Source organism: Acinonyx jubatus, chromosome F2, assembly GCF_027475565.1.
Source record: "Acinonyx jubatus isolate Ajub_Pintada_27869175 chromosome F2, VMU_Ajub_asm_v1.0, whole genome shotgun sequence".
NCBI lineage: Eukaryota > Metazoa > Chordata > Mammalia > Carnivora > Felidae > Acinonyx > Acinonyx jubatus.
In genome coordinates this window covers 635,282-656,069 of record NC_069394.1, presented here as the reverse complement: position 1 = coordinate 656,069, position 20,788 = coordinate 635,282, and the positions used below count along the sequence as shown (strand labels likewise).

Genomic DNA, 20,788 nt, shown 5'->3' with positions numbered 1-20,788 from the left:
AGGTCACCTAGGACGGCGCATCCAGGCTGGAGGGGGAGTAAGGAGACCCCGCGTCGCAGCCGAGGGCTCCTCGGGAAGGACGCAGCTCCATCCCTGCAGCTGCCGAGGCCGCGAGCGGGGGGCCGGCCCGAGGTGCCGAAGAACTGACCCTTCTAATGCCACTGACGGTTTTTACCGCGTCCGCGTCCGTCGCGTGTGAGCAGCATTCGCTCTGCGGCGGACGTGCTGTCTGCAGGGCACGCGGTGCTCTCCGCTGACCGACGCTCCCCCGCCTGCCGTTGGAGGAGAGAGCGGCCCTTCCCGCTGGCATGGTGGGCCGTGAGTGGGCCGAGGCCTCCGCGTCTGCTGGCCCGGGGCCACGAACAGAAGTTGGTGCCCCAGGGTCCTTCCCGGTTGCGTCCGCTGATGCTGTGGCTGGGGGGAGAAGAGCCAGAACGCCCGGAGGTGGAGACGGCGTCCCCCGGACAGCCGGTGCGCGGGCAGCCTGACCACACCGTGTGGCACTGACGGCGGCCCCGGATTGCTGCCCGCGACCAGCGTCTCCCAGAGCGACGGCGGCAGCAGCATAAACAGAGCTCCAAGGCCTGGGCGAGCAGACAGTCCAGGGAGAAGAAAACGGGCACAAAAGACCAGGCATGATGACTCCCTCGGGGGGTGAGGTGAGAGCAGGGCGTGTTGCCAGGAAGTAGCCGCATTCAGGGAGTACAGCTGAGCTTCTCGGGGTCAGGGAAGCGACGACAGATGGCAGCGAGAATGGAAGAGAAGGTCGAGGAATGTCCCAGAAAATAGAGCAAAAATGCGAACCTGGAAAACGGGAGACAGAGGGGGAAGGGGTGGCAGGCCAGGCCATGAGGCCTCATTCAAGTAACAGATGCCCCGGAGCTGCGGCTTCCAGAAGGAAGGGACCTCCCAGCGTCCACACCAAGACACTTTGGTGGGAAAGTGGTCCGAGAGGACACAGAGGAATGGGACGGCCTTCTCCCCCGCCGGCACCTTGCCCACGGCCGTCTGAGTGGCGCGGCCCTGTCGGGCGTGGCCGGGGGAGACCCGGGGTGCCGGCAGGAGGTAGAGGTTGGCCGGTGACCCCCGCCTGGAGAAGCCGAAGGCCCCGAGGGAAACGAAGCTGGTATGAAGTGAGCTGGCCGCCCCGGCGTTGTTAGCAGGGGGAAGACCAGCCGTGCGCGCCTCTGGAGGAGAGGGGCCGGTATGCGAGAACTGCCCTTCTACCCGTTACGTGTGTGCATAACGGATTAAAAAGTAGAACCTGGTAACAACCTGGGGGGCTCGCTTCCTGCTTCCGGCCACTCCGGCAACAGAGTGGCCTGTTTTCCTGAAACGCCTCGCTACAAGGTGCCGAGAGACGCAGGTCCGTGAGCGGCCTCCTGACTACAGAGCTCAAGGAGGCCAGAGCGTCGGGTGGACAGGGAGGAAGAGGGCCGGGGCTGCGTCCCTCCTCCAAGCAACAGGGGCCGTGCGGCAGGTGGGGACGCGAGGCCTCCTCGTGCTCTGGTGGGGCCGGAGTCTGCCTGGGCTGGACCCTCCAAGAGCCCCTCCTAAGCAGAAGGGCGGCCGGTGGCACAGGAGTGCTCCCTCCGGGAGGTGATTTTCTTCTGCAAGTTGTTGGGGCGCCTGGGTGGCTCAGTCGGCTGAGCGTCCGACTGTGATTTTGGCTCAGGTGCCGATCCCCGGGTCATGGGATCGAGCCCCACATCTGACTCCGCAGTGAGTGTGGGGCCTGCCTGGGATTCTCTCTCCCGGTCTCTCTCTGCCCCTCCCCTGCTCGCACAAGCACTTGTACACATGTGAACTCTCTCTTCCTCAGATAATTTTTTCTTTAGCTTCTGTGTCCTGGGAACTTGTGGCTGTGATTGCCGTCACATACACACAGGGATCAGGCTTGTTCTCTCTGTCGGACGGGGGGCCCCGGCTGAGAAGTTAGCTGTGTAAGTGGCCCGGGTGAGAGCCGTGAGAGTCGTGCTGGGCAGGGGCTGGTGCAGTGCCCCGCCCACCCCCCCAGCTCCTCCGCTACCCTGCCCTTCTCAGGGCTGCGTGACAGGGGCCTGGCCTCGCCTCTCTCCTCTTATCCCTGTTCTTTCCTTTGGCCCCGGGTTCAGCCCTTGCTGACCACTCGTAGGTCTTCATCTGTGTGCAGATTTGCCCACCTGGATGTCCCCAAGCACAGCCACTTTCGTAGACACCACTGTCTCGGCCCGCCCTGCCTCAGCCCGACACTCTGCACCTTCAGTGCCCTCCCACGCCCCCTGCACCCGGGACTTCTGGGCACAGCGACCCTTGCAAACTGTGCGTTATTTGTGTCTGTCTGTGAGGGGTGAGGTGGGCACAGCACCTCCTCTTTTTGCCTCGCGGTGGGCGCTGTGAACCGAGGCCGTTTGGGGACGTCGGTGTCTGTGCCAGTTCTGTATGGCTGCTGTCACACAGCGCCACTTAGAAATGCAGGGCGCCTGGCCAGCTTGGTCGGTGGAGCGAGTGACTCTCGATCTCAGGGTTGTAAGTTCGAGCCCCACGTTGGATGTAGAGGTTACTTAAAAATAAAATCTTTGAAAAAAAAAGAAAAAGAGAAACGTATTCTTACGGTTCTGGAGGCCAGAAGCCTGAGAGCAAAGTGTTACTCCGAGCCCTTCCTGGGGGCTCAGAGGGAGACTCTGTTCCTTGTCCCTCCCCCAGCATCTAGAGGTGGGCCCCAGACTGTGCCCTGCTGTCACTCTGCCGTCGTCTTCGTGGTCTGTGTGCTCTCTTCCCGAGACACGGTTGTGTGGGATTTACGGCCCACCCTACCCGACACGGTCACATCTTATGTAGTTATCCCTGCAGAGATCCTCGTTCCCAGAAGAGGTCCCTTCCTGAGATTCTGGGACGGACGTGGATGTGGAGGGACCCTCATGCCGGCATAGTCCCGGCCCGCACTTAGCCCCGGTCTCGGGAAGGTGTCCTGTGGGGGGGGGGGGGGGGGGCGTTAGAAGGGGCGGCGGTGCAGCCGTCTTACAGCCACCTGCCCTGTGGTAGCCCTGCAGCACTTCAGCGAGAGCACCCTGGAGTACGTGGCCAACCTGGACCAAGCCCCAGACCCCACGGTCAGGAAGGACACCTTTGCCACTGACATCTTCAGTGCCTACGACATCCTCTTTAACCACTGGCTACAGAGCCGTGAGGCCAAGGTACAACCTCTGCAGTCTGTCGGAACCCGTGGCCTCACCCTGCCGGCTGCCGTCTCCCACCCCTGAGCTCGGCCCACCTCCACGAGGCCTGAGCCTCGTGTGCCGTTTTGCAGGCTTTGGGGGAGGGGACTGCGGGGAGCGGGGTGGAGACAGCTGTGGACACATGCTTCCCGGTGCCCGGTCCGTGTCCCCTCCCCCACCCCCCACCCCGGCTCGGGAGGTGGGAGCCTCTTCAGGGAGTGGAGGTGTCCTGTGTGAGGTCTTCCCAGAATATGGCTTGTTTCCTGCCCTCCGACCCCACTCTGCCCGGAGGCTCCCGGACCGTCCGGGTAGCGGGCTGAGCTGAGGCGTGACGAGTCCCCTGTGGGTGTTGCCTTCACGGCCTCCCCGGCCTGGCCACCGTCCAGACCCTGGCCGTGGTCACTCTGACCTCTCTGCCTTCGGACCCCTTTCGGACCCCCTGGTCACAGGGTACCCGGGGTTTCCTTGTTCCGACCCTGGGTTCTTGGTGAAGGCCTCTTGCCTTTCCGCTCGGGGCACCTCCCAGCATTGCCGTGCTGGTTTGGACATGCGCATCATTTGCTGTTTCCTCGCAGCTCCGGCTCGCCGTGGTGGAGGCTCTGGGGCCCATGAGCCACCTGCTGCCCGGTGAGAAGCTGGAGGAGCAGCTCCCCAAGCTGCTGCCGGGGGTCCTGGCCCTCTACAGGAAGCACGCCGAGACCTTCCACGTGTCCAAGGTGCGCGCCTGCACGCTGCGGCCTGTGCAGAGCTCTGTCCACCGACCGGTGCCCGCCTGGCTCAGGTGGGAGGGTGTGGACACCCGGGAGGGGAAGCGCAGAGAGCGCTCAGTGGTGGGTGGGGCCCAGGCACGTTTCTCCTCACTGCCCTGCCCTGCCCAGGGCACCTTCACCTTGGCCTTACCCCAAGTCCGTGCCGCCGTTCTGAGCCTTCTCCTCCTGTCTTTGTTCTTGACGTGGAGGTAGGGATTCCTTATTTGAGCCCTGAGGTGGGGTCTTTGTGGCCAGGAGGTGGGGCTGGGGGGTTTGACATAGGCCCGATGGCCTCTCTCCTCCCCGTCTTGGGCAGAGCCTGGGCCAGATCCTTGAGGCTGCGGTGAGCGTGGGCAGCCGCACGCTGGAGGCCCAGCTGGACGCGCTCCTGGCTGCTCTACACGCTCAGGTAGGATGCGCAGGGGGCAGGACCAGGGGACACCGTGGGACAGGACGTGGAGGGGCCGGGGGTGGGGGTAGGATGGGGGCGGGGCGGGGGGGGTCACACCTGAGACGGGGCAGGCTGGGGCTCCTGGGGCGGGTACAGGAGGGTATGCTGGGGGGAGGGGCGCTGGGGACAGGGACCCTGGGACAGGGGCCCTGGGGACGCACTGTGGATGGGGCTGGTATGGCAGGGACGGGGGTTCTGGTCTGCTGAGGCTTGCAGGCAGCAAGAGTGGGATGGATGGTCCAGCCCAGTAGTGCGGAAGCCAGGGTGTTCTCTGAGTCGTGGGTGTGGGCCTAGCTGAGAAGAGAGCCTGTGGGGAAGAAGGAGTGATGGTCTGTGGAGAAGGGGTTAAAAGGGAAACACAAGTAGACCACAGCTGAGAAGGGAGATACTGGCCTTTCTTAGGGCTGTCCCTTCGTGTCTGTCTTTCTGTTGGGTTTTGGGTTTTCCCATATTGACCTGTAGCAGTTACTGACGGTCTTTTATTGTTCACGTAAAATTCTTGTTCCTACTTCGTCCTTCATCATTTGACTCCATTTATGATATGTTCTGCCGTGTGAAATTATTTGATTTTTACATCATTACGTGTCTGTCTGTTACGTTCTAATGTAGGTTTTCTTACAGTTAGAAAAGCCTTTTGAATTCTGCAAACTATTTTTCAGATTCTCCCATTTTCCAATGTACTTGTATAGTTTAATCCATTTGGAATTTATTTTAGGGAAACAGCGAGAGTCCAGTTTTATCTTTTTTTCCAGATGACTACCCTTTGCACCTCTTCTGTTGTGTAACCAAGTGTTCTAAAACTTAGCATCTTAAGGCAGCAACCGTTGTTATCCACGGTCACTACCGGCCAGGGGCCCAGGCCCAGCTCCTCTGCTCGGTTCTGGCTTGGGGCTTCCCGTGGTCACAGCTTGAAGGCTCGACCGGGGCCGGGGGTCTGTTTCCACGATGGTGCCCTCACCTGGCCGTGTGCTGGAGGCCTCCTTCCTGGCTGGTGGCTCTCTCCCTGGGCCGCTTGAGTGTTCTGGCCACTCGGCAGCTGGCTTTCCCCGGAGGGAGAGCTCCCGGGGAGCAGGTGGGAGGCTGCTGCCGTGCCTTCTGGGACCCCCTGAGTCTCCACAACGGGAATAACGAGGAGGTGCCCGGGAGCCTGGGGCCGAGCCCTGGGGCCAGCGCCTGCACCCACCTTCCCCGCCGTTCTCTGAGAGCTAGCAGGGTCCAGCTTGGGGTGGGGCCTGTGGCTCTGGGGACATGCTCTGCACTGTTGGTCACCTCTTTGTAAGATGGGCTGTCCCGAAGAATTGCCATTGAGCCTTTTGTGCAGAGGCCCTGCTGTCATGACTGTGACCAGGGGGACTGGGATGCTGGGGGTGGGGGAGGGGGGGACCTTCCATGTCACCCGCTGGGACGCAGGGGACCCCAAAGACACATCTGCCCACAGCTTCTTCAGTTTTTGTTTTTGTTTTGTGTGGGTTTTTTTTTTCTTTTTTCTTTTTTTTAATAATTTTGGATGAACCAACGCTAGGTGTTTTGGTTTCTAGTACTTGCTATATTCTGGAGATTAATGTTGTCCTGCCTGTGCCCAAAGGAAGTGGGAGGCTGTGTCCTGGCTGCTGGTGGGAAAAGGCGGTTTGAAGGGGCCAAGACTCTCTTCCCTGGAGACCCGAGGGCCTCTGACCACGGGGGCAAGTGCATCCCTGTAGCCCCATGAGAAAGAGCCGGAGCGAGCCGACCGGCCGTGGGGGAGGTAGAGGCCATGAGGCTTGGGTACTGTAGGAGGGACCTTCCCTCCCGGCTAGCTGGGCCCTTGGGAGACGGCAGCATCCCCTGTAACTGCTGCCGTCTGTCCCTTGGAGCAGATCTGTGTGCCCGTGGAGTCGTCCAGCCCTCTGGTGGTGAGCAACCGAAAGGAGGTGTTACGCTGCTTCACTGTGCTGGGTAAGCCGGCAGCCCACGCGGGGCCATCTGCGGACACGAACGTCTGCTCACGTGGGGGCCGGTGGACTGCTCGTGTGCAGGGGGTGGTGGCAGCTTTGGGCATGGGTTGGAGGTGAGGAGGCTTCGGTGTGTGGGCTGCAGCCCCCGGGAGGACCCCGGGGCTTGCAGGTGCCAATAGTGAGCAGGGAGCAGAGATTATTACAAATGATTATTTGGCTCTGTGCTTGCCCGGCAGCGTGCTGTTCGCCTGACCGCCTGCTGGCCTTCCTGCTGCCCAAGCTCGATGCCAACAACGAGAGGACCCGCGTGGGCACCCTGCAGGTCGTGAGGCACGTCATCAACTCAGCTGGTGAGTGGCCAGTGTGGGGCAGGGCCTGAAAGAGGCAGATAGTGACCATCTTTTGGGTGAAAGGATCTTGCTCCGATCTGTGGACGTTGGCCTTTGATAGGTGGCTGTGGACGCTGGGGCTGGGCCAGGTGCTGGCCGCTCACCCCCAGGCCTGATGTTGTTGTCTGTCACGACTGCCCCTGGGGGGTGGGTGCTGGTCAGGGACACGCACTGGTGATCTGTGTCCTGGGTGCGGGGCTCTGTGAAGGGTGCGGGCCGGCTGTCCGGCAGAGTGCCTTGCGATCTGTGTGTGTCTGGCTCCCTCACAGTCACATGGAAGGGTTCAGCCTTCTGCTTCTAAGGTTAATCTAACCAGCAACAGCCTGGACATTTTTCACACCCGAGCTTGTGTTTTTCCATAAGTTTTGGTCGGTAAACACTGGCCATGGGCCACGGTATGCCTGCAGCCTGCATTCAGACAGCCCAAGCTGTGAGTGGATTTTTCACGTTAACAGGTCGTAAGAGCAAAGAAGGATATGACAGAGGTCACATATGTTCCTTGAAGCCTAAGATAGTTTTGTTTCTTTTTTTTTAATGTTTACTCATTTTTGAGAGAGGGAGGGAGAGAAGGAGAGTGTGAGTGGGGGAGGGGCAGAGGAACCAAAGCAGACTCCGAGCCGTCAGCACAGAGCCTGACGCAGGGCTCGAACTCAAGAACCGTGAGATCATGACCTGAGCCGAGGTCAGACACTCAACAGACTGAGCCCCCCAGGCGCCCTGGCCTAAAATAGCTTCTGCTTGGCCCTCTAGGGAACACGTATGCTGACCCCTGTCCCGTGAGGTTCACTGTGGGTCGGTGCTGGGTCACACACAGTGCCTGTGGACCCGGGGCACATCTTATGGAACTTGGAATGATGCCCCTTGGGAAGAGGCAGGGACACGGGAGGACGGTGGCAGCCGGGGCTGCGGCCCAGAGTGTGCCGCGAAGCCAGCAGCGCGCCGACTCGTGGGGGAGGGCTCCTGACCTCGGAGGACGGTGGCGGCCACCAAGACAGTGGAGTGCACCCTCCCCTGGTTCCCGCGGCCCCCACACGAGCCTGGTTTCACTGATCAGGAAGCTGAGGGTGAGGGAGGTGGAGGGACTTGCCTGCCGCTCGGGCCATGGCCTCCGTGTTGGTGGCGGGACTGGGCGCAGGCGCAACGGCTGCTGTGCGTTCAGATGCTTGGACTTCCCCGCGACTGAGGGCGCTGCCCGTCCTTTGCCGATCGCTCCGCGGCCTTTGTGCTCTCAGACTCTCTTGCGCTCATGGGTTTTATTTGTGGGTTCCCTCTCTGGGCATTTATGTGCATGTGTGTGTAAAGAAATAGACTTTCTAAGTCTCAAATGACACCGTTCAAAAGCACACTTTCTCACTCTGTACTGTACCTTAGAGAGTTACTAGCGTCAGTGTGCTTTATTACTTGTATTTTGAAGTGCAAGCCCCGTACCAAACAGCACACGCTTCTGCCGTTCAGCTTAACGAGCCTGTGAGGCCCCGGCCCGGCCCCGCAGGCCTGGAGCCCCGGCTCGACTTCTGACATGTGGTGCAGATAGGATCCTAGCACATGAATTACTTCGTCCCTGGCTTCCGGCCCTCGACACTCTGTGGGACGTGTTCGTGTGGTGTAGCCCACTCCTTCCCTTTCCGTGAAGTGTTCCGGGGGTCAGTCTATGCTCCACCGCCCCACTGCAGGCAGGTGACGGGCTGTGTCCCGTGGCATCTGTTGTCATGCACGATGCTACCAGTGACGTTTGTCCTGTGCACATTCAGCTGAGTGTGCACCTAGGAGTAGAGTCTCATGTTGTAAGGTACGCATATGTTCAACTTAGTGGATGAAGCCATTCTGTTTAGGGGTGCCTGAGTGGCTCAGTCAGTTAAGCGTTGGACTTCGGCTCGGGTCATGATCTCACAGTTCAAGAGTTTGAGCCTGCATTGGGCTCCTCTGTCCCCCCCTCTCTCTGCACCTCCCCACTCGTTCTCTGTCTCTCTCTCTCTCAAAAGTAAATAAACATTTAAAAAATTAAAGAAGCAAAATGCTGTAATATGACTAAAAAGTTGGGGCCGTAGTTGGATTCCCAGGCACTGTGGTCTGGGAAGCCGTGTCCTGCATGGGTGGGCTCTGCCGTTCCGTCGGACTGGCCGCACGCGAGGTTCCTGCCTCTCGCTTTCTTTCCTTGCTGCATTGTCCCTTAGCCTCGGTTACTGTCACTGAGAAATCTGGTACTCATTTTCCTCGCAAGCGATTTGGTTTGTTTTGCCTGGATGTCCAAAGGATTTTTATTTTTTTATTCTAAATCCAGAAATTTTATTGACTGTGTTGGCTGCTCTGGGGCGATATTCTGCCCACGTCTGTGAAGTGCCCTTTCGGTACGTAGTTTCCGATCTTATTTTGTCTTGGGATTTTTTTTAACAGGCTTTCGATACTCAGCTGTTTCCAGACTCCTCTTTAGCGCCCTGTCGGGTGTGCTGTGTTCTCTTTGCCTCTTTGCCTGCCTTCTGTACTTTTTACATCAAATGCTTTAAAGTATTTTGGCTTCTAGTTCCTGTTTTGTTTTTTTCTTCAGAATTTCACTTTCTAGGGGCGCCTGGGTGGCTCGGTTGGTTGAGCGCCCAGCTTCGGCTGGAGTCATGATCTCGTGGTTCGTGGGTTCAAGCCCCGTGTCGGGCTCTGTGCTGACAGCTCAGAGCCTGGAGCCTGCTTCGGATTCTGTGTCTCCCTCTCTCTTTCCCTCCCCCGCTCGCACTCTGTCTCTCTCTCTCTCTCAAAAGTAACTAACATTCAAAAAAAGATTAAAAAAAAAAGAACTTCACTTTCTAATATTGAGAACAAATTGCATTCAGTAAAATGCACAAATCTCGGGGCACCTGGGTGGCTCAGTCGGTTGAGCATCTGACTTCGGCTCAGGTCATGATCTCACGGTCTGTGAGTTCGAGCCCCATGTGGGGCTCTGTGCTGACAGCTCGGAGCCTGGAGCCTGCTTGGGATTCTGTGTCTCCCTCTCTCTCTGACCCTCCCCCACTCATGCTCTGTCTCTGTATCAAAAATAAATAAACATTAAAAAAAAATTTTTTTTAATGCACAAATCTCAAGTGTACAACTTGGTGACATTTTACATGTTGTTCAAGCACGTGACCGTTACTCAAACTGTGGAATGTTTCCGGAACCCAGCGTCTCCTCGTGGTTGTTTTCAGACAGCAGCACCTCTACCCTAAATTGATTCTGCCTGTACTGGGATTTCATGTAAATGAGTTCACTACAGCAGGTGACCTTCGTGTCCGTCTTCTCTCACCAAGCATGATATTTTTGAGATATATTCCGTCATGTCTTGTGAGTAAAACATGTTTTTTTGTTAGTGGGTGTGGATCGTTTTCGGTTTGGGGAGATTATGAAGAAGGCTGGTGTGAACATTCTTGGACGGACCAGTGTGTGGGCGTGTGTGCTCATACCTCCAGGTGTGGAATTTCGGGGCCATGGGACAAGTGCGTGTTTAATATTCCCGGAAAGGCCATATGGTTTTACCCGATAGTCACGCTCAGCCCTGCGCAGTACATGGGGCGGGGGCAGGCTGCGGCAACCCCGGCTTCCCGGCCCGCTCCGGCCGTGGCCCGGAGTCTTCATTTTAACCGTGTTGGTGTCTGTGTGATAGCGGTGCCTCTCCACGGCTCGAACTGGAATTTTCTAAGAGTAGAGTGGGTAAGCATCTTTTCGTGTGCCTGTTGGCCTTCAGATATCTTTTTGGTCCAAGTCTTCTGCCCATTTTAAAACTGGGTTTTTTTTTTCTTATGGTCATGTCTACGAGCCATTTGTCAGATCCGTGTAGATGGGGTGTGCCTCCTCCTGGGGCCGGCACCTTTGTGTCTAAGAAGACTCTGCCCTTCCAGAGGACGTGAGGATTCTCTCTTTTCTTCTAGGAGCTTTATTGTTTGAACTCGCACATTCGGTTCTTTGATTCATTTCTAATTAATTTTGGGGATGGTGTGAGCTGCAGGGAGCAAAGACTTATCTTCACATGGGCACCCCGTGGCCCCAGCACTGCTTGTTGTGCAGACTTTCCTTTCCCCGTCGTTCTAGTGCTTTCTGGACGTACTGGTCTTCTGGGGCTGCCTTAGCGAAGTACCGCCACTTGGGTGCCTGAGCCACGGTGTATTGTCTCACGGTGTCAGAGGTCCAAGTGCCAGCAGGGTGAGGGAGGACCTGTCCCAGGCCCCCGCCCAGCTTCCGGAGCTCCCGGGGGCCCTTGGCATCGCCCGGCTTGTGGCGGCGCCGCCCTGACCTCCGTTTGCGTCTTCACCCCTGCGGGCACCTCCCTGTGTGCCTGTGTCCCAGATTCCCCTTTCGTGAGGGCACAGTGGTACTGGAGCAAAGGCCCACCCTACTCCAGTGTGGCCTCATCCTGACCTAACGAATCGTACCTCCAGGGACCCTATTCCAAGCAAAATCACATTCCGAGGTACTAAGAGTAGGGACTCGACATTACGGGTTAGCAGGTGTCTTTCAGGGACTCTTCTGTTCCACGGACCTCCCCACACCAACAGCACGCGCCCTGAATTGTTGTGCCTTCGTGGGAGGTCTTCCGGTCTGGGAGTGCACCGCCTTCAACTCTGTTCAAGACTGCTCGTCTCCATTAAAAAAAATCTTTTCGGTATAAGATGGATCACAGGCAGAAACCACGGAATATAAACATATGACTTAACGGCTCATTTTGGTTTTTTTTTTAATTTTGTTTTTTAATTTTTAATTTTTTTTAAATTTTTTTTTTTAACTTTTATTTATTTTTGAGACAGAGAGAGACAGAGCATGAACGGGGGAGGGGCAGAGAGAGAGGGAGACACAGAATCGGAAGCAGGCCCCAGGCTCTGAGCCATCAGCCCAGAGCCCGACGCGGGGCTCGAACCCACAGACCGCGAGATCGTGACCTGGCTGAAGTCGGACGCTTAACCGACTGAGCCACCCAGGCGCCCCACTAGCTCGTTTTAACCCAACACCTCTGGGGCACCTGGTGGCTCAGTCGGTTGAGTGTCCTACACCTGATTTAGGCTCAGCTCATGATCTCACGGTTTGTGGGTTTGAGCCCCACGTCGGGCTCTGTGCTGACGGCGCGGAGCCTGCTTGGGATTCTCACTCTCCCTCTCTCTCTCTCTCTGTCTCTCTCTCTCTGTCACTCCCCCACTCATTCTCTCTCAAAATAAATAAACTTTAAAAAAATACAAACACTTCTGTATTTATAATCAGGGCTCTTGAACTGAACTCGTCACTGCGGAAGCCCTTCCCTACACCCTCCTGTTCCAGTAAGAACCTCTTCACCCACCTGATAAGTAAGTTCTCCTGATTGTATAGTAACCACTTCCTTGTAGTTTTGATGATCTATCACTGACATGTACACCCGAGGTTTAGTCATTAAAAAAGTTGATATGTACATTTATGTCTCTTTTTGGACTGTGGCCATTTTGTTTATAATTGTTATAAAACACCCAAAATTTACCACCCCAACCATCTTCAAGTGTATACTTCAGCAGCGTTAATCCCGTTCCCATTGGGCAGCTCATCTCCTAAACTCTCTTCATCCTGCAAAATGGAAACGGTCCCCATTAAACAACAAGCCCCCCATTCAAGCCTTTTTGAAAAATGTTTATTTATTTTTGAGAGGGAGAGTGCAGGGTAGAGGCAGAGAGAGAGGGAGACAGAGAATCCTGAGCCAGTTCTGTGCCGAGAGCAGCGAGCCTGATGGTGGGGCTTGAACCCCGGAACTGGGAGATCATGACCTGAACCGAAGTCGGACGCTCAACCCACAGAGCCACCCAGGCGCCCCTTTTAAAAAAATCTTACACATTCATGGATTTTAACACATTTAATGGGTTTCGGTTCAGTGCGATCCATACCAGTGATGCTCACATTGTGTCACCTTTGGATCACGTCAGCCTCTTCCGAGTCGAGTCCTTGGGCGTGACCTCAGGGTCTTGGGCGGCTGGTGTTCCAGGCTCATCTTAGATATTTCTTGCCCCAGACCCGGAATCAGCCATTTCTCCAAAAAGCCCTATGTCCTCAGTGAGAAACTGCCCTCAAAGACAGTAGTCGGGTGCTTGATACTTCTGGGTGGTCACCGTTCCCAGGCCTTTTCAGGAGATGGGACCAAATAGCGCGACCAGTAGAGACAGAAGGTAGAAAAGCCTGGAGTTCGTACTGATGTTTCCGGTTCCGCAGCCAGACGAGCGAGTCTTTCCGTTTACTCTTTTCTCTTCCATCTGCGTCTCCTTCCTCCCATGAATCCGGTTCTCAAGCTGCGCAGAATTAGAACATCCCAGACGCCCTCGTCTTCCCTCGTGTTACACACGTAACTAACCCTAGAGGCCGATGCTGTCACCACTGATGTGGGTGAGCGCACGGCGGGTACTGCGCATGTACTTTCCTCGCCCTCCCTGTGCCACGGCTTTGTGCCGCAGCCGCGTCTGCGCTGTCCCGGCGCGCAGCCAGCCCATGCCGCCCTCTCCCCTGCTCGGCCCTTGTTTGTCATTGTGCTCCTGGCAGCTGCAGAGAGGACGCCTCTCCTTGCCCGAGGCCGATCCTCCGGCGGAGTCCACAGGGAAGCTCGTGTTGATCAAGTCTTATTTGTGCTTTTTGTACGCGACACTTAGTTTTGATGATTACAAAATCCCTTGTTCACATTTCCTTGCCATTACTCTGTTTTCTTCTGACGTAGAGTTGCCAGGTTTATGAAAACAAGATGCACCAAATGTTACCTGGGACAGTCTTGCCCTAAGAGATGATTTGTCGTTTATCTGAGATTCAGATTCACCTGGGCACCGTATTCATCTCACAGTCTATTCTGGCGCAAACACTTCTTGTTCAAGGCCAACGTTAACCTCATTTTCTTTCCTCTTGTGTGACGTGTGTGGGGTTTTTCTATTGTTTGGTTTCGTTTTCAGACATCCAGAGGGTTTCTTCTTTATTTCTAAAGTCCAGTAATTTTACTCGAATGCCCTGATGCTGGTCACTCAGGGTCAAGCACCGTGGAGAGAGCAGGGCGCCTCCTCTTGACCACGGCCTCCCCTCTGCTGCTGCCCCAGCAGCCCCTGCTCGGACTGTAGTGAGCTCTCTGCTCAGCCACCCCGGGCGTCCTGGAGCGGGGGGCTCCCTCCCCTGCACCCTGCCGGGCTCTTAGCTCACATGTGCCTCCTTCAGAAGGGCCCGCGGACCCTGACTGCCTGTCCAGACCGGGTACCCCGTTGACGCTCTGCTTCTCTGCCTCTCTTCAGTACCTTGCGTGACATTAATACAGCTTGTGACGGTCTCATTCATTATCTGCTTCTGTCTCTCGTCCCCCCTGTTAGGACACACACTATTCGGGGGCAGGGCTACATCTGCCTTGCTCTGTGCTGCTCTCTCAGTATGTTGCAAGGGCCTGGCTCACGGCTGGCCTCCACGTAAACTCGAGCCGCGCGTCGAAGCTGCGGGTGACAGCACTGTGTCAAGGGTCGTCATCTGCGTGGCAGGAAGTTGGGGGGGACATTGTGTTTGCTCGCACTTTGATACTCATCTGTTGTTCTGAGCCTCAGGGACGTGGCACTGGATTGATGTCAGTCCTTGGCCGTGTCCCCACACCCTTGAGCCCTGGTCTGTTGTCCCCCCCACCCCAATCCCTTTTCCTGCCACAATCTGTGCGATTTTCTATTGAGTGGTTTGCATTTTTTGTTCTTTTGTAACCTTTTCCTGAGAATGTAAAATGTGAACGAAAGCTCCCAGAGCACATGAATGGTCAGGGACATCTGGCCCCTCTGCGAGCCCCGAGCCCCGTAGTGGCACCCCACCCCTGCTGTGCGCTCCCGCGGTGCGAGGATATGTCACGCCACGAGCATCACGTGGGGGAACCAAGAAGCTTCGTCTCGCGCCCTCACCCAGTAGGATGTCTTTCGTGTCCCCTGGCTGCCGTCGGTGCTGTGACCTAGCTCGTAGCCTGGACAGAGCCAGGCTTGCCATCCCGTGCGGACGTCCTGGCTCCAGTGGACTTGTGCGGACCCTCAGCGTTCGCGACGGCACCCGGTCGGCTCTGGGTCTCACACGGGGGTCTGCGGTGCCTGGCCCTCTCTGTCTTTGCCCCCTGGGCTGCCGTCCCCCACCTCCCCAGCCAGCAGGTGGTGGGTCCGGTGGCATCACACGTCGGTGGTGGGGGCTTGGTCAGCTCTCTTGCCCACTTTTCTGTTGCTCTGCCTGTGTTTCGTCATCAGTCGCCTGGGCTTCTCTTGCGCATTGAGGGCACGAGGCCTCTGGTTGCGTGTTGTGTTTCTCTTCTCCACCCCGGTGGCCACTTCGCAGGCCGCCTCCTGCCCTCCCGAGCGTCTGCGTAACCTTCCTCCGCCCTCCTGTGGCTCCGGCTCTGCTGTCCCGCTGGGCGTGCACGAGGGTCCTTTGCAGCCTCTTACCAAAGGGGCGGCTTGTCTCGCAGTTGGGTCTGGAGTCGTGTTTTCCCAGCATGTGTGGTGCGCGTCTCCTGCTGTTACTGCGTCGCGGGAGCCCACTCTCGCCGTCTCACAGCCGGCTGGTGCCATGCTTGGTGCTGGACACGGGCGTGTGCGACAGGCGCCCGGGCCAGAAGCGGCCCGGGAGCCCCAGGTTCGTGGTGCGAGAGGGGTCGGAGTGGAGTGACCTCTCTCCCAGGTCGTCATGTGGAAGAAGAGTGCCGTCCTGGGTCGCCCGGCTGGCTCAGTTAGCAGCACATACAGCTCTTGATCTTGGAGTTTTGTGGGTTCAGGGCCCGCATTGGGTGTGAAGATTATTTAAAAGTAAAACCAGGGGCGCCTGGGTGGCGCAGTCGGTTAAGCGTCCGACTTCAGCCAGGTCACGATCTCGCGGTCTGTGAGTTCGAGCCCCGTGTCAGGCTCTGGGCTGATGGCTCGGAGCCTGGAGCCTGTTTCCAATTCTGTGTCTCCCTCTCTCTCTGCCCCTCCCCCGTTCATGCTCTGTCTCTCTCTGTCCCAAAAATAAATAAACGTTGAAAAAAAAATAGAAAAAATAAAAATAAAAAAAAAAAATAAAACCTTTAGGGGCGCCTGGGTGGTTCAGTCGGTTGAGCGTCCGACTTCGGCTCAGGTCACGATCTCACGGTTCGGGAGTTCAAGCCCCGCGTCGGGCTCTGTGCTGACAGCTCGGAGCCTGGGGCCTGCTTCCGATTCTGTGTCTCCCTCTCTCTCTGCCCCTCCCCTGCACACGCTGTCTCTCTCGTTCTCTCTCAAAAATAAACATTAATAAATAAACGAACAAACAAACATACATTTAAAAAATGTGTATCAGGAAACAGAGGGTTATGTTGCTGCTTCTCAAGGTGGGGTCCTCAGACCAACAGTGTGAGCAAAACTGGAAATGTGTGCACCTGCAGGTTTTACCAGGCCTGCTGGGACTGGGGTGCTGTTGGAGGCCCCGCCCTTGAACCTGGCTTGACCTGATTCAGTACACTCTTTCGCCTGCTGCCCTAAATTACCAATCTTCTAGCTTTTTATTGGGCAAAATAGTGTTATTTGGGAAGAAGGTCATTTGTCCCCCAGAAAGTGGGCGGGCTGTGCTTAGGCGCCGTCCCTTCCCCGTGCTGAGGGCCATGCTGAGCCGGACCCTGGTGATGAGGTCTTGGGCCTTGTGGGGGTGGGCAGGCCGGCCAGCCTCATCGTGCTGGGGAGACCGAGCCCTCTGCTGGTTTCTTGCAGCTTCTCAGATGGAAGTGAAGAAGCCCTTTATTCTCTCCTCCATGAGGCTTCCTCTTCTGGACACCAACAGCAAGGTAGACGGGGTGCCGCCTGAGCTCCACCGCGAGAAGCTGCAGGAAGTGTGGCCGGGCTGGGCTGGGAGGTGTCACTGACCAGGCAGCAGCCCCTCAGCCACACCCAGACATCAGAGGGAGGGCACACCACTGAGCGGTCAGTCCTTGACTCGCCACATCCTACTCCTTATACAGTTAACCAGACACGGAGTGGGGCAGTGGTCCCCGGACCCCCTCGGGTTGGGTCGTCCTCCAGGAGGACTCCCAGCACCCCCGGGGGGCGTCACGCTCGCAGTCAGGTTTATCACGGGGAAAGGACACACACCACCATCAGCCAGGGGTTGGGCGCACCGGGCAGGGCCCAGGAGGGTGCGAACCGCCCTCCCCGCGGGGTCGTGGGCAGCGTTGGCTCCCCTGGCAGCGACGTGATGGCACACACCAGCGTCGCCAACCGGGGAAGCCCCCAGCCCCGGCGTGCGAGGCCTTTATCTGGCTTCTGTCGCGTAGACCCGGTTCACTGCCCGCGTGGCTGACCTCAGTCTCCGGCCCCTCGGGAGGCCGAGCTGATCCCATGTGGCCCAGAGCCCCGGGGAAACAAGGACGCTGGACTCTGGATGTCCCCGGGCTTGGCGGTGACCTCCCAGCAGCCGAGGGCAGGGGCGACCCTTCCTGCACACCAGGTTAACCAGGCTCCATCGTCAGGCCTGCTCTTTGGGACCTTCCATGAGGATTTTAGAAACTACCAAAATGGAGCCCAAACCACTGAGGCCACACGTGTCCCAGACTCCCATGCACAGTCCCTGGAATCCCTTCCTGCTCGCTGATGCTGCTCCGGGACACCCCTGAGAGGGCCACACCGTGTACCACCAACAGTGCCCGTGGCCAGATGCATTCATCCCGAGCGCTCATTATGCGACCGGATTGTTTGCTCGCCCACATCTGCCCCTTCCCACAGTCACTCGGGGCACATGTATAACGGGGGATGACACACAGCTGTGAGTGGCCAAGGAGGCCCAGGGCAGTGACATTTGACCTGACGTGCAAAGGAGAGGTGTCGTGAGGACCTGAGGACCCCAGGGAGGGGGCATTAGAGTAGGGTCTGTGCCCCAGGGCTCCGGAAGAAGCAGGAGGGCCGGGGAGAGTGCCGGCTCTGGGGAAGAGGGTTTTCGGCCACAGTGACCTGGCTGTGCCTTTGAGCCACCAGGCAGGGCCACTGAGGTGGGGCTGGGCAGCGGGCTCAATCCCAGGAACGTTTGGGAAACAGCTGCAGATTCGGGGTCCTCGCCCCGAAGCACCAGAGAGGTTCCCGCCCTGAGGGACAGCAGTCCTGCGCCGGGGCGGGGGCGGGGGGCAGAGGGGAGGCATGTCTAGAGCCAGAGTAGCAGCATGTCCAGTGCCCAGGAAAAGGGGGAGGTGTGGGGGGCGGGAGGCCCTCCCCTGAGGACATGAGCGTGTGCACAGGCTGGCCGGAGGGCCGCTTGCGCAGCTGCGGGGCAGGGAGGACGGGGCACCGAGGTGGATCCCGTGTGGGCGTGGGTGCTGGTACAGGTGCACGTTTAGCTGTGGCACAGGTGTGGCTGCAGGGGCGGGCACAGGCAGAGGAGAGGGAGAGCTTCCCCCCTCCCGGCTGGACTGCTGTGGTGCTGGCCAGGGCTCCCTTCGGGGTGCCTCCCTGACCCCCCTCGGGTCCGGGCAGGTGAAGCGGGCAGTGGTGCAGGTGATCAGTGCCATGGCACACCACGGCTACCTGGAACAGCCTGGAGGAGAGGCCATGGTCGCGTACATCGTGCAGCAGTGCGCGCTGCCCCCCGAGGCCGAGGTAAGGGCGGGCCCCTCACCCACCCTCCCTGGGGCTCCCGAGCTGGCGGCCTCCTGGGAGCAGGCCTGGCCAGAGGGCAGGCGGGTGGGTACGTGCGCGGGGCCTCGGTCCGCGTGCCGAGCACCTGTCTCCCGTGTCTGAGGTGGGGCCTCCAAGCCGCAGCGCCCCGCTTCCTTAGCTCCCAGCACTCAGAAGAGAGGCAGAACAGACGCTTGGTCCTCCCTGGGGCTTTTGTGTTAAAAGCGTTACCGAGCAAATCCAAGTTTCTTCTCGAGGGAGAGCAAGGTTGACGGCAGGAACACGCAGGCATGACGGGGTGGTCTCAGTGTCACGGCCTTGAGCCCGCCCTGGCCTGGGCTCTCGTGCCCAGAGCCACCTGCCTGCCCAGGTCAGCTCAGAGGGGACACGTATGTCCCCACATGGGCTTCTGTGTTTACGTTGAAATGCCGGGGTGTAACCCGCGCTAGTGGATGCTGCTGGCCCTCGGGAAGGGGGTCCTGCTGGGCGCTGCTCCCGCAGGCCTGTGGGGGGTCAGGTCCACTGCTGCTTTGGCTGATTCTGGCCTCTGCATTTTCACCGCCGCTTTGGGGCTGTGGGGCCTAAGCTGGAGAGAATCAAGTCCTCTGGTGTAGCCTATTAGTTCCCAGTGTTTTGGGGATTTGAAGGTTTCTTTAGGATATTAAAATCTGTCCAGGTGAGTAGCTTTCTGCGGCCACTGTGGACTTGTACTTTTATTGTACTGTCTCTTGTGAATCTAACCAGGTTTATTCCTGCTTTTGAGACTCTGTTGGGAGGGCCACCTGGCGGGTTCTGTCGGGAGGAGCGAGCCGCCCTTGATCTCGGGGTTGTGAGTCCAAGCCCCACACTGGGCACGGAGGTTACTTAAAAAAGCAAAATCATTAAAAAAAAAAAAAAAAAAAAAAGATTGTTGAGAGATTGTCCTTTTGATCTAGCAGATGATCAGACCTCCAAAGTGGTTCATGTTTGTTCAGTATGAAGTTCTATCTACGTTTGTAGAACATGCTTTAAAAATTGTCATTCGAGGCCTAAGCACCCCTATTTTTTCTGCTTTTGGCCTTTGATGTCTGCGTGAGGACTGTAGGTCTGCTACAGTCATCGAAGTTCTGCTGTCTCTTGGTTGTTCGGTGCTTGCTTCTTGGTATTTGAAAGCACAGACGGAAGGCTCAGACAGAACATTTAGAGAACAGGAGTCACTTTCCTGCCTGGAACTTGCCCAGGGAGCTGGGCTCTGGGGCGCCATCTCACCAGGGAGGACAGCAGGCGTCTCTGGCCGAACCGTCAGCCACATCAGGCTGCGCAAGTTGTAGCCTATTCTTGGTAGAAAATGGAAGTCTTCTCAGGTGGTTGTCATTTCCACAAAGGCCCTCCCATTTCTACGCATGTCAGTGTTGCCGAAGCCCGTGGCTGGCAGGGAACGTGCAAGGTTTCCTCTATTCTGGGGACGAGAGCTCAGCCAGGTGAGCCCGCGTCCTTGGGCAGTTTCAGTGCAGTGTGTGTTACCTGCCCCCGGCAGGTGCCGGACAGGGTCTGCCCTGTTCGCACACGGGCCGTGTCCTCACGGCCCAGAGCCCACAGCCGCGTAGAGCGGTGGTGGCCCCATGCGTGCGCCTGCCTTTGCCCCCTCCCCCCCCCACGCCAGCCTCAGAAGCCGGGTCCCGACAGCGAGGACCCCGCCACGGACAGTGTGCGGGACGTCAGCATCAGCACCCTCTACCTGGTCAGCACCACCGTGGACAGGATGAGCCACGTGAGTGTGCAGACCCCCCTCTGTGAGTGACCGCTCCCCCCTCCTGACCTTCTGGCCCTGCGACCGCTGAACCCTGCAGTGGGCAGCTGCAGGGGCAGGGGCGCTCGCCGCCCTCCCCCCCCCCCCCGCCACGACCTTGCCAAGCCCCCGCGGTGCCTGGTGGGAGCTCCTGCAGCCGCGCCACCAACAGACCCCGGCTCTGCCCCCAGGTCCTCTGGCCGCACCTGCTCGAGTTTCTCACCCCCGTGCGATTCACCGGGGCGCTGACCCCGCTCTGCAGGAGCCTCGTGCACCTGGCCCAGAAGAGGGAGGAGGTGGGGGTCGATGCCTTCCTCATCCAGTACGACAGCAACGGTGCGCCCCTGCTCTCCCCGTGCCACCCCTGATGCCTGACCCCACCCTCGCAGCCGCCCCAAGTCCGCCCCGCCCCAGGTGCAGTCAGGGGCTGGGGCTCTGTGGGCAGGCGGCCCCCTGAGCGTTTCTCCCCCGTCCTTTCCAGTGACCCTCCCTTCACCCTACGCCATCACCACGAGACTCCTGGTAAGCGTTGAGCTTCGGCGCTCTGTGCCGGTGGCGCCGTGTCCCCTGACCACGGCACACCGAGGGGGTCTGGGAAGGCCTGGGCACTCCCCTCGGTCCCCCTGTCCCCTGACTCCTGCTGTCTCGCAGGTGCTCCCCATGGGGTTGGGGGGACCTGCGTCTCAGAGCCGTCTCTGCCTCCACCTCCCCGGGAGGGCGGCTCTGCAGGGCACGG

General features: G+C 58.3%; 1 protein-coding gene across 15 annotated transcripts in view; it reads left to right on the top strand.

The window, feature by feature from the left end:
* MROH1 (maestro heat like repeat family member 1) overlaps positions 1-20,788 on the top strand; it is a 62,617-nt gene that overhangs the window by 18,444 nt on the left and 23,385 nt on the right. For 11 of the 15 annotated variants that reach the window (XM_053208371.1, XM_053208370.1, XM_053208372.1 and 8 more), the window contains 11 exons: positions 3,025-3,176; positions 3,773-3,913; positions 4,263-4,355; positions 6,254-6,332; positions 6,568-6,681; positions 16,395-16,468; positions 18,144-18,266; positions 19,649-19,744; positions 19,927-20,034; positions 20,244-20,388; positions 20,534-20,574. In XM_053208371.1, coding sequence (XP_053064346.1) covers positions 3,025-3,176; positions 3,773-3,913; positions 4,263-4,355; positions 6,254-6,332; positions 6,568-6,681; positions 16,395-16,468; positions 18,144-18,266; positions 19,649-19,744; positions 19,927-20,034; positions 20,244-20,388; positions 20,534-20,574 — 1,166 coding nt within the window. The remainder of the gene's footprint in view (positions 1-3,024; positions 3,177-3,772; positions 3,914-4,262; positions 4,356-6,253; positions 6,333-6,567; positions 6,682-16,394; positions 16,469-18,143; positions 18,267-19,648; positions 19,745-19,926; positions 20,035-20,243; positions 20,389-20,533; positions 20,575-20,788) is intronic. The other 4 variants (XM_027063626.2, XM_027063625.2, XM_027063624.2 and 1 more) reach the window with 1 other exon arrangement.